This window comes from Lynx rufus, unplaced genomic scaffold (assembly GCF_022079265.1).
Source record: "Lynx rufus isolate CCGP_SWC_20201006 ecotype Redwood Valley unplaced genomic scaffold, mLynRuf1.p SCAF_22, whole genome shotgun sequence".
NCBI lineage: Eukaryota > Metazoa > Chordata > Mammalia > Carnivora > Felidae > Lynx > Lynx rufus.
Genome location: NW_025814837.1, coordinates 19,101,420 through 19,119,395, shown reverse-complemented (window position 1 = coordinate 19,119,395; position 17,976 = coordinate 19,101,420). Strand labels below are relative to the sequence as shown.

The following is a 17,976-nucleotide window of genomic DNA, read 5'->3' as shown; positions in this document are numbered from 1 at the left end:
TATAAAGCTTATACTCTTTTTTTTGTTCTCTTTTTATTCTCTTCATTATTCCCTTGATGTTTCTTAAGCTGTTCATTAACCTTCATTAATTAGAAAGGAGCTGGCACTAATTCTTATAATGAATTAGCTGGCAATGACTTAAAAGGTGTTACATTGCCGGTGCTTTGTACATTTTCATAGGGAGCCTTCTAAAACTAGATGTTTTCTGTGATCCAAATGAACAAATCTTTGGTAAAATTTTTGGCACAGGAAAATTACAAGGAAGTTATTTTTGGATAGAGGATTTTGGAGTAGTAAGGTGTGTATAGCTGCTTAGTCTCTTTGTAAAGGTGGGAAGGATGAACTAACAACACTTAACTGTCTGTTAAGTGCAGACAGTCTCGTAACTGCAGGTGCTGTGGTGGCATTTTATATGCATTCTATCTAGGTCATCCCTGCTTAATAGATTAATGCAGATCATTCTACTTGGTATTTATAATTTGCTTTAGTTACCTGCTCACTAAGCAACAGTTTGGGAAAGAATCTGAAAGGGTAAAAATTCAAGCCATTCTCTTATTTTTTAGATTGATCTATGCATTCTGTTGTTGGGCCTGAAACTTTTTGTGTTGGATTAAGCCTTATTTTAACAAATCTTTATTGAGCACATGTTTTGTAGTCAGGACAGAGATGAATATGATAATTAGCTGCTAAAAACTGGTAATGTGCTGGTAAACTTAGATTAAAATCTACTTTGCCATATAGGATGTTGTAGGTGCTTTGAGAGAGATGTAAAGTTCAGAGTTCAGAGCCCCAGGTTGCCAGAAGCGGAGTCCCAGATACTGAATAACCCTTACTGGTTGTCTAACTCTAGGATTCACAGTTGGAAAAATTGAAGCTCAAAGAAGTGTACTCAAAGAATCAAATGCAGGTCTCATGATTCTTAAGTCCCTGCTCTTTCCCCCGTGTGATGATACACAGACAAGAGTGTCTACAAAGGGAAAATTGATGGAGCAGGTAGAGAGGGAGGAATGTGCTGTCATACCTTTCTAGACCATTTCTGAATTCCAAGAATCAGTAGGCTTTCAGTTTGACTTTCAAGTTCTAAAATTTTCAAACCTGCAGAAAAGTACAAAAAGTAACATACCCACCAAACAGATTTGCCAGGTTAGCGACAGAGCTTTGAATATAAAGAAATAGTGACCCCAAGTGGTTAAAGAGTAATGAACATCTTCATTAAAGATCAAACAAATTATAAAACTAATATTTGGAGGAAGGGGGAGTAAATAAGCTTTATCTCCTTAGCAGTTAAGGAAATATAAATAAAAAATTATGAATTACCATTAATCATTCCTATCAAATTAGCATAAATAAAATTTAAAAAATGCTATCCTGGACAGTGGAAAATGCACACTCTTTTAAACACTGCTGGAGGCTGAATAAATGGGTTCATGTTTTTGAGAGACCATGCTGACAGTATTTGTGAACCTTTGCAATAAACATGCTTTGATTTAGTAATTTCATTCCTGGGAATGTAACCTGAGGAAAAAAATCCAAAGGGGGAAAAATGTTAAGGCTACAAAGATTTTTTTAACTAAACACTCCATACATAATATCTGGTTTAACCACCTTCTGAAGAAGGGTTTGTTCTTTATCATTTAGATTTAAAAAAAAAAACTTTGGCTCAACAGTGTTAGGTAATTTGTTCTTATTGGGACTGGAATTTGAATCCAGAAATATAAAGGTCCCAACCAATCATATCTTACTGCTTTCTCCTGTTAATTCAACTATAGAAATTCTATGTACATAGCAAGGTACACATTGGGAAAGTCCATACAGAGAGCACATGCAAAATTTGGTTAGTTAGGTGAAATTATAGATGAGTGGTGGTCATCATTTTGGGGCAGTAATATTAATGTCACAAGATATGGGTAAATGTGAATGTGTGTCAGAAGGGGGGAGAACAAGTGAAAAATGCAAGGGCAGTGGGGTGGGATGGGGTTGAAAAAAACCAAGAGCCAAGGTTGAGAAATAGTTACACACTCAAAACTCAGATGAAGTGGAGATGAAGAGGAGATAAAATTAAGGAATATTATGAATAGATAGTGGAAGACTTGTGCCTTTAGAGATTATAGAGAAAGAACAGGCCAAAGCCATGGACTCCCACCAGCATGGGAGAACTGACTAGGTCCCAGAAAAGGATATGTTGGTTAGAGTTCCTTGGATGTGGATAAATAGAAAAATTCCCCTTGGGCCCTAGCAGTCTGCTAATCTGGCTGGTTTTTTATTAATATTAGAAATCTAGCTTATCTTAGATTTATTTTTATACTCCTTTATTTGCTCTTCTTATTTTTCTTTCAAAGTAATTTTTGAATAAAAGAGAATTAAAGTCTATTCTGGTCTTTCTGACCACAGAGGAAATGGAGTTTTCTTTATCATTCTTTAGGATAGGTAGGAAGACTAACATGGAAATAGAACCTATGAAGGGCCAGAGTTTATAAAGGTGAAAAAATGAGCAACCCAGAGAGTCAGGGACAGAGAAGTAGAGTGTGTGAAGTTTCACTGTGCTAAGAGTGTTTCCTTATAGAGGAAATACACTTGGATACAAAAGAAACTGTTAGAGTTACAGGATTTATCTGTACATGTTCACACTTATGCTGTAACCTCTTTTTTTGTAGATTGAAGAATGTGTGGTATGCTCTGACAAGAAAGCAGCTGTTCTTTTTCAACCTTGTGGACACATGTGTGCTTGTGAGAGTAAGTAGCCTGTACAGAACTTCCTTGGTGTTTTCATAGAACTAGAAAATGAAACAAAGTATAGCTTTGAGGTTTTTTTTGTTTGTTTGTTTTTTGTTTTTTTGTTTTGTTTTGTTTTGTTTTTATATATAACCCATGAGCAAAAACATTGGTCAGCCTTTCTAGTACCTTCCATCTCTTCCTTGGTACTATGTACAATGTCACCTATGTCCCTCCTTGCTCTGAGGTTAGAGAAGGCAGAACAGGCTATGTTCTACCAGCTCACATTTTGATTTCATTTGTATCAGCACAAAATGATCTCTTATCACACACAATAGAAATTTATTTCCAAAAATGAATTTTGAAACATTTAGTCTAGGCCTTTTCACATATAAAATTAGCACATCTTCATTTGTCTTCACCTTAATATTGCCTCTCCTGCATACTTTTTTCCCCCACTACTGAATCACCCACAGCAACTATTTGGGGCTATACTGTCTGGCCTTCTTAACCTTTCTTAGTCGTTATGTTAAAAGAGCTGTTTTGGAGGATATATTGAAAGTTCATGATGTTTTAAAATATCTTTTAAACATACTATCTCAGAGTCCCTTCCTTTTTATATCCCCCTCTTGTTCTTTTCAAATTCATGCACTGTTCAACATTCTCCTCTTCCCTTTGCTGGTTTCATTTGTCAGTGAAGGATTTTAAACAAGTTTAACAACTTATACTTTACTTAAATGAGCTCAAAGTAAAGCATGGTGTTTCCTATTATAAAATAGTTTAGTCAATAGGTATTGATTTTCAGTGTAATATTTAAGTAATACACAGATTATATGATAGATTAATTTAATTGACATAGATTTGTTTTAAACCTTGGTGGTTTTTTTCATTCTGATAGGCAGCGAATTAACTAAATAAAGGATCAAGGTTTCCTCCTATAACATTCTGCCTCAAGTAATTGGTTTTGTTTTCCAAAGACTAGTATAATGGCTGTTATCAACTGTCAGAGGGCTTATAGAAAGAGATTTCTGTCTTAAGTAAAAAGAGCTCAGGTTAGGGGCGCCTGGGTGGCGCACTCGGTTAAGCGTCCGACTTCAGCCAGGTCACGATCTTGCGGTCCGTGAGTTCGAGCCCCGCGTCAGGCTCTGGGCTGATGGCTCGGAGCCTGGAGCCTGTTTCCGATTCTGTGTCTCCCTCTCTCTCTGCCCCTCCCCCGTTCATGCTCTGTCTCTCTCTGTCCCAAAAATAAATAAACGTTGGAAAAAAAAAAAAAAAAAACTCAGGTTACTTAAGTTTTCATAGTCTAGGGGCTAGCAAACTTTTTCTGTAAAGGGTCAAATCATATTTTTGACTCTATAGGCCACATGGTTTCCGTAGTAAGTACTTAACTCTTTCCTATTGCTCAACTCTGCCACTGTAGTGCAAAAACAACCATAGACAGCATGTAAATAAATAGGCGGGATTGTTCTTCCTTAAAATTTTGTTTATAAAAACAGGGACCTGGTTGGGTTTGGCCTGTAGGCTGTAGTTTACTGACACATGTGATAGAACAAAGTGATACCTACAGAAGAGACTTGAAAGCTGGTTATAATGAGTAGTTGATAATACAGATTCTCAGGCCTTATTGTGGTGTTTTCCCCAGGAGTTTCCCAACGTTCTTACATTGTCTTTGTATTCAGATGTAACAAGTGTAACAGCTAACTTTTATAACAAGAGGAATAGCTAACTTTTATTAAGCTCTTGACTGGTACCAGACATTTTAATTTCTTTTAGAATACTTCCTCACTTATCTTCACAACAACCCTAAGAAGTAGATTGTTTTCTCCATTTTACAGACAAGTTGTTAAACATTTATTTGCTAGGGAAGATGAAATTGAGGTGGAAAATGCCCCTCTTTCAAGGTATGGTGAAGCAGTCCATATCCCAGTAATGTTAAACAGAGTATTGAAACCTTGAAGAGTGTAAATGCCTTGACAGAACAGAGGAAGGAGAGATTGTATCCATTTTGGGGGGAGTAAGAAAGATTTTATAGAAACAGTATAACAGTCTAACTTAAAAGAATTTCAAATAATTGTTACATATCAAATTAATTAATTAGTTTAATCCACTAAATTTAAGGAAAAAATGTGCCCTCAGATTGAAGACCAATCCCAAACCAGATTTCTATTAGCATTTGCTCCTACCTAGTGCATCGTGCATAGGCCAGCATCAGACCCAGCTCTGTCTGGGCCTTGACATGGGATTGGTCTTGATAATCCTTCTCTGTCCACCAGTGCAAGCACCATTAGGAGCGTACGCCCCATCTTATCTACATAAATTATCCCTGGATACCTGTCACAATTTTCCTGGGGTTTTTTTGTCCCCCCTGTTTTTGAGACGATAAAGACACTTGGTACATAGACTAAGATATGGAGTATACGTTCATAATACATGCTAATGAGGAAGGGTATATTGCAGGATGTTATTTTGTAATTAGTTAATAACTTTAGGTATAGAATTAATAATCCACAACCTGTAATTTTGCCTAGGTATTTCCTCTTGGGATGGGAGAGCATTCCTCTGATACGTAACATTAGAAAGCCCATTATGATATATTTTTGATATTTTCATGGCTACTACATTAAACAAGTAGTTACTAAACAATTCCATAATAAATGATATCAATTTGATAGAGAAGGAAGAGAATTGTTCGACATATTTTAGGAATTTTAGAGACAAACTGTTTACAATAGAAAGTACATTTAGAAAATTATGTGAGCAACCTTATAATTCTATATTAGTTAAAACTTATAAAAAGTATCTTCCTTTTTTATTCTCAAGCCTTAAGATCTTGAAGTATTTTTTATTTAAAAAAAAAGGGGGGCCCTACTAAAAAGGAGAACTATAGACCAATTTCCCTGATGAACATGGATGCAAAAATCTTCAACAAGGTATCAGCCAACTGGATCCAACAATACATTAAAAAAATTATTCATCATGACCAAGTGGGATTTATACCTGGGATGCAGGGCTGGTTCAATATCTGCAAAACAATTAACATGATTCATCACATCAATAAAAGAAAGGACAAGAACCATATGATTCTCTCAACAGATGCAGAGAAAGCATTTGACAAAATACAGAATCCTTTCTTGATAAAAACCCTCAAGAAAGTAGGGATAGAGGGATCATACTTTGAGATCATAAAAGCCATATATGAATTACCCAACGCTAATATCATCCTCAACTTGGAAAAACTGAGAGCTTTCCCCCTAAGGTCAGGAACAAGACAGGGATGTCCACTCTCGCCACGTTTGTTCAACATAGTATTGGAAGTCTTAGCCTCTGCAATCACACAACACAAAGAAAAGGCATCCAGATCAGCCAGGAGGAGGTCAAACTTTCACTCTTCACAGATGACGTGATACTCTATATGGAAAACCCAAAAGATTCCACCAGAACACTGTTAGAACTGATTCATGAATTCAGCATAGTTGCAGGTTATAAAATCAATGCACAGAAATTGGTTGCATTCCTATACACCAAACAATGAAGCGACAGGAAGAGAAATCAAGGAATTGATCCCATTTACAGTTGCACCAAAAACCATAAGATACCTAGGAATAAATCTAACCAAAGAGGTGAAAAATCTATACACTGAAAACTATAGAAAGCTTATGAAAGAAATTGAAGAAGACACAAAAAAATGCAAAAAGATTCCATGCTCTTGAATAGTAAGAACAAATATTGTTAAAATGTCGATACTACCCAAAGCAATCTACATATTCAGTGCAATCCTTATCAACATGACACCATCATTCTTCACAGAGCTAGAACAAATAATCCTAACATTTGTATGGAACCAGAAAAGACCCTGAATAGCCAAAGCAATCTTGAAAAAGAAAACCAAAGCAGGAGGCATCACAATCCCAGACTTCAATCTGTATTACAAAGCTATAATCACCAAGACAGTATGGTACTGACACAAGAAGAGACACTCAGATCAATGGAACAGAATAGAGAACCCAGAAATGGACCCACAAACGTATGGCCAACTAATCTTTGACAAAGCAGGAAAGAATATCCAATGGGAATAAAGACAGTCTCTTCAGCAACTGGTGCTGGGAAAACTGGACAGCAACATGCAGAAGCAACCTGGACAGCATCCTGGACCACTTTCTTACACCAAACACAAAAATAAACTCAAAATGGATGAAAGACCTCAATGTAAGACAGGAAGCCATCAAAATCCTCGAGGAGAAAGCAGGCAAAAACCTCTTTGATCTTGGCCGCAGCAACTTCTTACTCAACACATCTCTGGAGGCAAGGGAAACAAAAGCAAAAATGAACTACTGGGACCTCATCAAAATAAAAAGCTTTTGCACAGTGAAGGAAACAGTCAGCAAAACTAAAAGGCAACCGACAGAATGGGAGAAGATATTTGCAAACAACATATCAGATAAAGGGTTAGTATTGAAAATCTATAAAGAACTTATCAAACTCAACACCCAAAAAACAAATAATCCAGTGAAGAAATGGGCAAAAGACATGAATAGACACTTCTCCAAAGAAGACATCCAGATGGCCAACTGACAGATGAAAAAATGCTCCATATCACTCATCATCAGGGAAATACAAATCAAAGCCACAATGAGATACCACTTCACACCTGTCAGAATGGCTAACATTAACAACTCAGGCAACAACAGATGTTGGCAAGGATGCGGAGAAAGAGGGACTCTTTTGCTTTGTTGGTGGGACTGCAAGCTGGTGCAGCCACTCTGGAAAACAGTATGGAGGTTCCTCAAAAAACTAAAAATAGAACTACCCTACAACCCAGCAATTGCACTACTAGGTATTTATCCAAGAAATACAGGTGTGCTGTTTCCAAGGGACACATGCACCCCCATGTTTATAGCAGCACTATCAACAATAGCCAAAGTATGGAAAGAGCCCAAATGTCCATTGATGGATGAATGGATAAAGAAGATGTGGTATATATATTCAATGGAGTATTACTCGGCAATCAAAAAGAATGAAATCTTGCCATTTGCAACTACGTGGATGGAACTGGAGGGTATTATGCTAGGTGAAATTAGAGAAAGACAAATATCATATGACTTTACTGATATGAGGACTTTAAGAGACAAAACAGATGAACATAAGGGAAGGGAAACAAAAATAATATAAAAACAGGGAGGGGGACAAAACAGAAGAGACTCATAAATATGGAGAACAAACTAGGGGTTACTGGAGGGGTTGTGGGAGGGAGGATGGGCTAAATGGGTAAGGGGCACTAAGGAATCTACTCCTGAAATCATTGTTTCACTATATGCTAACTAACTTGGATGTAAATTAAAAAAAAAAAATTAAGTATTATGTTGAAAAAAAAAACTAGCTAGGGCACAAGGCATGAAAAAAATAAAAAATGAAAAAAAAAATAAAAGGTGTACATATTGAAAAGGGATAAATAAAATTGTGCTTATTTGCAGGTGGAAAAAAAAGGGGGGTGGTGACTGGGTGGTTCAGTCTGTTGAACGTCTGTCTGACTCTTGATTTCAGCTCTGGTCATGATCTCACAGTCGTGAGATTAAGCCCCACTTTGGGATTCTGACAGTGCAGAGAGCCTGCTTAGGATTTTCTCTCTCTTTCTCTCTCTCTGTCTGCCCTGTCCCTGCTCACACATGCCCTCTCTCTCTCTCAAAAAAAAAAAAAAAACAAAACAGTTAAAAACCCAGAAAAACAACTTTGACAATTTATTCTAATATATTACTAGAAAATGTCATTATTTTCATGACAAGGGGTGCTCTCTTCTAGAGGCTGCCTCTAGAGAATATACATTTGTAAGATGATAACATTTTAAGAAGATAGAATTGTGTATTCATAGAACTTGTTTAATGTTTATCTTAATGTGAAATTAAAATTTTTTTTTAAGTTTATTTTTGAGAGAGAGAGAGAGAGAGAGAGAGAGGGAGAGAGCGTACGTGAGCAGGGGAGGGGCAGAGAGAGGGAGACGCAGAATCGAAGCAGGCTCCAGGCTCTGAGCTGTCAGCACAGAGCCCGACGTGGGGCTCGAACCCACAAACTGCAAGATCATGACCTGAGCCGACATCAGAAGCTTAACTGACTGAGCCACCCAGGTGCCCCATCTTAGTGTGAAATTTAAAAATGAACAAAAAAGGCCAACCCTCTTATCACCTTGTCTCTTGTAAGAAGTATCCTATTGCTGTTTTCCAGACTGTGCTAGCCTGATGAAGAAGTGTGTGCAGTGCCGGGCAGTAGTTGAACGAAGAGTGCCTTTCATTATGTGTTGTGGAGGGAAAAGTTCAGAAGATGCCACTGATGACATCTGTAAGTGTATTTTTCTTACTTTGCTGTCTTCTTGGGACTTTCATGAACATCTCTTCTCATGTGTAGTAGAATGTTGGCTTGTGAAGCACAAGGTACGTGACCTCAGTCTACAGAGGAACAGATGGGGTTTTGTTCTTATCACAGGAAACTTGAGATTGTATTTTTCTAGCTTGCAGTATGATTATAGAACTTTGAGCATTGGTTTTTTAAGAAACCTCCATGTGTAATATAAAGAAAATTGTTGTGTTCTTGCTTAAAGAAAATTTGCTTTTTTTTAACATTAAATTTAGAGTATCTTGGTGAATTAGCATATTACAAATTATTTTTTCAGTTATGTAAGTGTTAACATCTCATTCTTGGGTGTAGCACATTTCACCTAGCACATGTCAGTATTTTATAGAATAGCTTTTATTCGGGACAGAGTAACTGTAGATAAACTGAAATGTAACTCAGTAAAGAAGTGGAAAGATGAAAAATTATTTACTTTCAACCTTTTAAAAAAATTTTTTTAATTTATTTTTTTATATATAATTTATTGTCAAATTGGTTTCCATACAACACTCAGTGCTTGTCCCAACAGGTGCCCTCTTCAGTGCCCATCACCCACTTTCCCCTCTCGCCCACACCCCATCAACCCTCAGTTTATTCTCAGTTTTTAAGAGTCTCTTATAGTTTGGCTCCTTCCCGCTCTGTAACTATTTTTTTCCCCTTCCCCTCCCCAATGGTCTTCTGTTAAGTTTCTCAGGATCCACATAAGAGTGAACATATGGTATCTTTCTCTCTATGACTTATTTCACTTAGCATAACACTCTTCAGTTCCATCCACGTTGCTACAAAAGGCCATATTTCATTCTTTCTCATTGCCAAGTAGTATTCCATTGTATATATAAACCACATCTTCTTTATCCATTCATCAGTTGATGGACATTTGGGCTCTTTGCATAATTTGACTGTTGTTGAAAGTGCTGCTATAAACATTGGGGTACAAGTGCCCCTATGCATCAGCACTCCTGTATCCCTTGGGTAAATTCCTAGCAGTGCTATTGCTGGGTCATAGGGTAGATCTATTTTTAATTTTTTTGAGGAACCTCCACACTGTTTTCCAGAGTGGCTGCACCAGTTTGCATTCCCACCAACAGTGCAAGAGGGTTCCCATTTCTCCGCATCCTCTCCAGCACTTTTCTTTTCTTTTTTTTTTAAAGTTTATTTATTTATTATGAGACAGACAGAGACAGTGTGAGTGGGGGAGGGGAAGAGAGAGGGAAAGAGAGAGAATTCCAAGCAGGCTCCACGCTGCCAGCATAGAGCCCAATGTGGGGGCTCAAACCCATGAAACATCGAGATCATGACCTGAGCTGAAACCAAGAGTCAGAACCTCAACTGACTGAGCCACCCAGGCGCCCCCTACTTTCAACCTTTTCAGTACTATAGCTATATAAAAATATTTTTCATCTTTGCACTAGATAGAAGCTTGGAATGGTACCTTTGATTTCTTTGTTCTATGTATGCACGAGGAAGAACATTAGTGTAGCCAATTCTGCTCAGGGCTCTTTGTCTTTATCACTGATAGAGCAGAATTAAAATCCCAGAAACAAGTTAACTAGAGTAAAAGAGTAAGTCTATAAAGAGTAGGAAAAGTGCAATAAAAAATTTCCCTCTAGGGGCGCCTGGGTGCCTCATTCAGTTAAAGGTTTAACTCTTGATTTCGGCTCAGGTCATGATCTCAGGGTTGTGAGATTGAGCCCCACATCGGGCTCCACACTGGGCGTGCAGCCTACTTGAATTTTCTCTCTCCCTCTGCCCCTCCTCCGCTTGTTCTCTCCCTCTCTCTCTCTCTCAAAAAAAAACAAAAAAAACAAAAAAAAAAAAACAAAAACTCCCTCCGTTTAGTAGACCCACTGATCACATCTTTTCTTTCATAGAATTCCTCATCTCCAATCAGTAACAAGGAGGGCTGGGAAGAAAGGAAGGAGGTTAGGTTTTTGTGTGTTCTCCTAAACATCATCTAAGAGACTTTATGATTATTGCTGCCCAAACTGGCCAAAGTGCTGTGCTACCTCCCATCTTGGCTTTGTAAAATGCAGGAACAGAGAAAACAAGCATAGAATGTGTTTGTGAGCTTGCCAAAGGAAGCAAATAGAAGCGCCTCGGAGAACTCAAAAGTCTGTGTGTAGTTTGTTGTCTAGCTGAGTTAAATAGAATTAGAAAATAATGTGCAAACCTGTTTCTTTTTAAAGATTATAAATGAAGGAGTATAACGTGAATGTCACTACTGTATTGGTTGTCCATGAGTGAAAAAACATTTTTAAGGGGATTCTAGTAATAGTCTGGTTTTTAATAAAGTAGTAATAATTTTAGAAATAAAAAAAATCATTGCTATGTCAAAACAGTCATAACATTAAAATATTTTATTTGTATTATAGCAAGTGGAAATATTCCTGTGTTACAAAAGGACAAGGATAATACCAATGTCAATGCAGATGTGCAAAAGTTGCAACAGCAGTTACAGGACATTAAGGAGCAGGTAATGATGATCTCTTCATGGTAAATGATGATTCTAAGGATGGCATTTAATATTTTTCTATAAAGCTGTTGGTGTTTTACATAGTAAGTAGGATTCACATTAGGGTATCATTTATAGTATTTGAATAGTTTGTAAAAGGTAATATGATTAAAAGATTTAATCAGGCCTTTTCCAAAATAAGAAACAAACAGATGACCAGTAATACTCAACCAGACTAGTAATCAAGAAATGAAAATTGGGGTGCCTGGCTGGCTTAGTCAGTAGAGCATGTGACTCTTGATCTTGGGGTTGTGAGTTCAGGCCCCACTTTGGGCATAGAGCTTACATTAAAAAAAGAAGAGGAGGAAGTAGAAGAAAGGAAAATTACAGAAAAGAAAACTACAGTGAGGTGCCTGTCTCCCTACCAGACTGAGTAGAAAACTCTGTGTTAGAAATTGTCAGTATAGGGGCACCTGGGAGTCTCAGTCAGTTAAGCGAATGACTCTTGATCTCAGCTCTGGCCTCGAGCTCACAGTTGTAAGTTAAAGCCCTGTGTTGGACTTCACACTGGGAGTGAAGCCTGCTTAAAAAAAAAAGAAAAAGAAAGAAATGATCAGTACACGGTATTAGAATACGGGAGTACAAATTAGTAAAAACACTTTGGAAAAGTTTGTCACTGTAATATTAACTAAGCAGGATATTATTTTGAAGTGCAAATTTGGAAAAAATTGTACAGATGGTGTTTAAAACCAAGGGTAGTGGTTTTCTTGGCTGGGATGGCTGGAAGGTGGGGCACAAGGGAAGTTTCTGTATAGAGGGATATAAAGTGCCCATTACGTGCATTTGATCAATTTGTGAACTTTTATCAAATGGTACATTTATGATTTGTGCACATTTCTATATAAGTGTGATACTTCAGTAGAAAGGAAAAATATATATGTTCTCTTTCACTCTCACTCTGTCATAACAGAAAGCAAGGGAAAGATAAATGCAATATTTAGAATAGTGGGTTTCAGTGATGGGTAGATGGAAAGGATTTGGGAAGATATATGGAGGGGCTTCAAAAGAAAGGGTAGCACTCCATGCTTTAAGCTGGGTGGTGGTTTATATTGTTCTTTATATCTTATACATACCAACAGACGTCCTCTCTTATCTACTCAATATTTCATAGCAGCAACAGTAAAATAAAGAAGCTAGTTAAAACTTGTTACATATATGGTAAGTAAGAAAGTCTGCTTTTTTCCCTTCCCACCTTATCATTTGACCTAGCAATTAAATCTGATTCAAAAGATTGAGAAGCATAGGGTGTTATTTCTTTAGTTTGGGTATCACATCAGTGTTGCCATGCAGTTGTTAGTCATCACTTGTCTTTTCTACCTGAGTTTATAAGTAATATAGTCAATAAATAGGATAACTAATGACCCTTGTGATAGAGTAATATAGTAGATAGTTATTAAAGAATTAAGCATATGTATTTATTAGGAATTTAAGCACCCATCCGAAAAGATTAAAACTCTATGACTTGGCTAGTTTTTGTTTCGAAATCTAGTACCTAGTAATACTTGTTATATGGTGACTGAGTAAAGATAAACATGGATTTACCTGTTCTTATGTAGCAACATAAAAATAGGAACATATTTAGCTCATTCTAATATAAAATAGAATGTTTCAAAAATCTTTTAAAGGCTTTTAAAAGCCTCCAGGGCACCTGGGAGGCTCAGTCGCTTAAGTGTCTGACTTCACAGGTCATGACCTCATGGTTTGTGAGTTCGAGCCCCATGTTAGGCTCTGTGCTGACAGCTCAGAGCCTGGAGCTGCTTCGGGTTCTGTGTCTCCTGCTCTCTCTGCCCCTTCCCTGCTCACTCTCTGTCTCTCAAAAATAAACATTAAAAAAAAATTTTTTTTAAATCTTAAAGCTCCTTAGCATCTCATTTTCTTTCCCATAAGACCCTTATAGAAAGATAAAACTGATTTTTGAACAAGTCTTCTCTGAAAAGCATTTCATCTCCTATTTGTGAATTAAAATTAGTTGTGAATAATGATAATTTTGAACCCTATTATGGGTCCTGAAAAAATAATTCAGCTTAGGGCGCCTGGGTGGCTCAGTCAGTTAAGCATTCCACTCTTGGTTTTGGCTCAGGTCATGATCTCACAGTTTCGTGAGTACGAGCCCCAAGTGGGGCTCTGTGCTGGCAGCATGGGGCCCACTTGGGATTCTCCCTCTCTCTCTGCTCCTCCCCCACTCATTCTGCCTCTGTCTCTCTCAAATAAACTTAAAATAAATAAATAAATAATGCAGCTCTACTTTTATCCCAAGTTCAGCACTCCAAAGAAGTTTCTTCCCCCTTAAATAATATTCATGACCAGATTTCATCACAAAAATATATTTAAACAGTTATAACAAAATTCATTCTGAGGACTGATGGGATTTCTTGCAGGGACCTTGGTCCTTGGCTTTTGTCAAGGTAACTAAGACAAAGCATCTGAATAACTCTTTTTAAAATTTAAATCTCCAATCTTTCTCTTACCCCAGTGTAATTTCACGTGCTATTAAGAATATATTAATCTCAAAGTAACTGAAGTTACTAATTGACTGCATAGAACTCTTGGAAATTTAATGGGAAAGAAACCATTTTAATGGTACTAAAAGGCTGGTTTGGCTTTTTTAATTTTTTTATGTTTCTATTTATTTTTGAGACAGACAGAGCATGAGCAGGGGAGGGACAGAGAGAGAGGGAGACAGAATCTGAAGCAGGCTCCAGGCTCTGAGCTGTCAGCACAGAGCCCAACGCGGGGCTCGAACTCACAGACTGTGAGATCATGACTTGAGCCGAAGTCGGAAGCTTAACCGACTGAGCCACCCAGGCGCCCCTGGTTTGGCTTTTTAAAATAAAAAAGTATATACAATTTTCTACAGCTTTGTCTCTCAAGCTTTAAGATAGATACATGTGAAAATTTACTTTGGAAGGGTGGGGCTAACAATTAGATTTATAGTTCCTTCCCCCTCCCTGCCACAGTGATCATTGTCAAAGTTGATCATTACATTTTCGTATAGGCCTTAGGCCTAGTTTATTAATCTAGAAATTCTTTTTGATTATGTCATTTCTATGTTATTTAGGATACTTTTCCATGGATACTTTTCCCAAATAACATAGAAATGACTTCATAATATGAAGTATTGTGGTATAGTAAGGTAAAAAAATGTTTTTCTGAAAATAAAACGTAAAATGTGTTTTTGTGAAAAATTATGTGATTTCCTAGAGTGTTTTCACCAACGTATACCTAACGTACTTCTAAATTTTTCTGAGTTCATGAAGTTACATTTGTTAATATGTAAGTAAGGCTAATTGTTTTTAATTGAAGGGGATCTACATTAATAGTAATCCAGTGAAGGATGTTTCAAAGCAAGAGCTCTGGGGCCACATGATCCAGTTTACATTATGGCCTGTGGTGGGGAGGTGTTTAGCCCCACGAAGCCCCAGTTTGCTCGTTTTTAAAGTGATAGTGATAATAGGGCTGAGATATTATCATAGTGTGTGGCACGTGTCTTTAGGGACATCTGTACACTGCTCCCCCTCCCCCATAGGCCTGATGTATTGTGTTACTTTCATACAAGAACAGCATATAGTACACAGAGTTGGGGAATCTGAATGAGACTGAATGGGGCTATTTTTCATTCATTTCCTGTTAGATTTTGACATTTGCATTTTTTGTTTTATATAGTATTTATTTAATGAAGTGTCTTTTATACATGACAGTACAACTGATATTTCTATTTTATATAAAGGGATAACTTTAACTATTTAAAAATTTTTTAATTAAAAAAAATTTCTCGAACATTTTAAAGCAACAAAAGATTAAAACAACAAAAGAAAATGTTACAAAGTTATTATATACAATGTCAAAATATAAAATGTCTCAGCATTTATTACCTTGTTATCTCCCATTCCAGACCATGTGCCCTGTATGTTTGGATCGTTTGAAGAATATGATTTTCCTCTGTGGCCATGGAACGTGTCAGCTCTGTGGAGACCGAATGAGTGAATGTCCTATTTGTCGCAAGGCTATTGAGCGAAGGATTCTTTTGTATTAATTAAGAAACTCAGTGTGTTTTGTTAGCTAAAGTATTTGGTCATGAGCTCTTAGTGAAGCTGTTAAGCTAGTTGGACGTTCTAATGAACTAATTTTTAATATCATAGTTTCTTTCCTAGAGTGTAATTAGACTGTAAATGTATCAGAACAAAAAAAAAAAACCTCTATAAGACAGTGTTTGAAGTTGTGGTTTTTGTTTTTGTTTCTTTTAATTTGAAACATCAAATCCATATAATTCATAGGTAATTTACTTGTCACTTCTAAGGGGAAAGTCCTTTAAGAATGTCCTGTTATTTTTGTTTTTATTGCATTTTTCTTACAGTTTGTAAATTTGTTAGACCTCAAGAAATGTAGATCCTGATGATCAGCTGTCCTTCAGTTTATTGTGATTTTACACAGTTGACACAGGTACTCAGAAAAGTCATGCATCAAGTGAACAGGGCAAGTCAAACCATTATGCCGCATATATTAAATGACAAAATTATAATATGAGTTTTACATAGTTAATATTGAAGATAAGATTATCTGAAGAGAGGATTATCTTTTTAAGATAAAAAGTTATGCAAATGATTGTTTCTGAATTCTTAGAGTAAATGGAAGCATGGAATGAGAGAGTAGTGACTTTGCATTTAGCTTAATTTATAGACTTAAAAAGAAAATTGTTAAACTTGAATCAAATTGCCAGTTTCAGAATGATTGACATGAAAAGGAAGAATAAGCAGTCACAGTGGGGAACTGAGGTGGGGGAAAGTGGCCAATGAAAGAGTACCTTTTAACTGACCATTAACAGTTGCCTTTCCTGTATTAATTTATACACTGTTCTGTTTAGCCAGCCTTTAAAAAAAAAAAAAAGTGTATGAAAAGTGTACCTCAGTTTTCCCTGTGGTCACTTATCCAGGCTTGACCTGACCAGTGAAATGATACTGCCCTATTTGGGCTCTGAGGTTGCATGTTGCTTTTCTCATGTACTGAGTAGTACCCCAGTGATCTGAGAAGGGGTAGTGCATTGTCTCAAGGCAACAATCTTTTTTTTGTTCCCGTTGATTCTGACAGTGTTACTGGTTCTACCTACATCGTAAGCCCTCCTTCCATTTTCTTTCAGTTGCTAAGACTTGTTATAAAGAAAACACTCTTTATCTACAAATGAGGATATTATTTAAATTGCCAACAGTATCCAAGACATAGTAAGTAACCTAATAATAAATACTTTAGAAAGAGTGACCAGGACATTTACAGAAATATGTCTGATTATCTGCAGTTTTTCCTTTAACTCAAACTTTTGATTCTAGAGCATCTAATCATTTTCTGCCCTTTGAATGAGTAATGTTACTCTGTCTAGGATGAATATACATACAAATAAGTGTTTTGAGGTCATTGCTGCTAGATTATAAAAATATCACCTGTTTACAATGGTGTCTACTATATACTGTGTATAAGCTTACTCCTAAGGATAGTTATCTTGTAGCTTTTTCTTTTCTTTTTTTCTTTTGATTCTGGTTATTCCTTCCTTCCTTCCTTCTTGCCTGCCTGCCTGCCTTCCCTCCCTCCTTTCTTCTCTTTCTTTCTTTTTCTTTCTTTCTTCCTTTCTGTTTCTTTCATTTCGGCAACTAAATTTAAGAATATTCCTGGCAATTTAATGGCTGCTGCTTTTGCAAGTCCTGGTGAAAACAGTGGTGAGCTTTGCTGGCTGATTTTGTAGTCTTGGTGATTCCGTATCTGTGTTTAGCTAAATAATTTAGCATTTAGAATAGTAAAATTTTTATAAGTTTTGAATTTGAAAATTTGTATGGATTCAGTTATCTAATAAAGGGCCACTGAGGCTATTTTTTTAAGCCATATTTCAAAGTTATAAAAAGAGCATCTGACATGATGTCACATAAAGAAACAGACTTATTTTCTTTCAGATTTGAAAATAGCAACAGTCGGGATTTTTTTCCTTCCATGCCATAGGCTGCCCATCTCTTTTCCACTAGGTCAGCTGGAGAGGAGGGAACACCTGGCTGACTCATGCACAGTTTGGCCAGCCAGTGAATTCTGTCTAGAGCTCTACTTACATCTTTTTTGTCTTTTGAGCTTGCTGTGCTTAAACTTACATCCCTAAAGGGCAATTTCATTTTCCAGACTAGTTTATTTCTTCTAAATTAAAAATACAATAACATAAACTATTACAAAAGTCATATAAGGTCACTGTGATTATAGTGTTGTGTATTTGTGCATTTTCTATATTTGTACCACTCTGAAATTTGTTTGATGAATAGAAAATGTTTCTCTCTTCATGTTTTCAAGCACCTGAAAAATTATTTTAAATTTGTTTCGTGCTTGTGAGCAAGAATAAGGTT

At 36.6% G+C, this 17,976-nt stretch overlaps 1 protein-coding gene across 1 annotated transcript in view; it reads left to right on the top strand.

The window, feature by feature from the left end:
* The window catches only part of MIB1 (MIB E3 ubiquitin protein ligase 1), a 122,697-nt gene extending 105,521 nt beyond the window's left edge, over nt 1-17,176 (top strand). The window contains exons 18-21 of the mRNA XM_047086931.1: nt 2,655-2,733; nt 8,929-9,042; nt 11,466-11,566; nt 15,498-17,176. Coding sequence (XP_046942887.1) covers nt 2,655-2,733; nt 8,929-9,042; nt 11,466-11,566; nt 15,498-15,638 — 435 coding nt within the window. The 3' untranslated portion in view covers nt 15,639-17,176. The remainder of the gene's footprint in view (nt 1-2,654; nt 2,734-8,928; nt 9,043-11,465; nt 11,567-15,497) is intronic.
* Nucleotides 17,177-17,976: the final 800 nt, after the last annotated feature.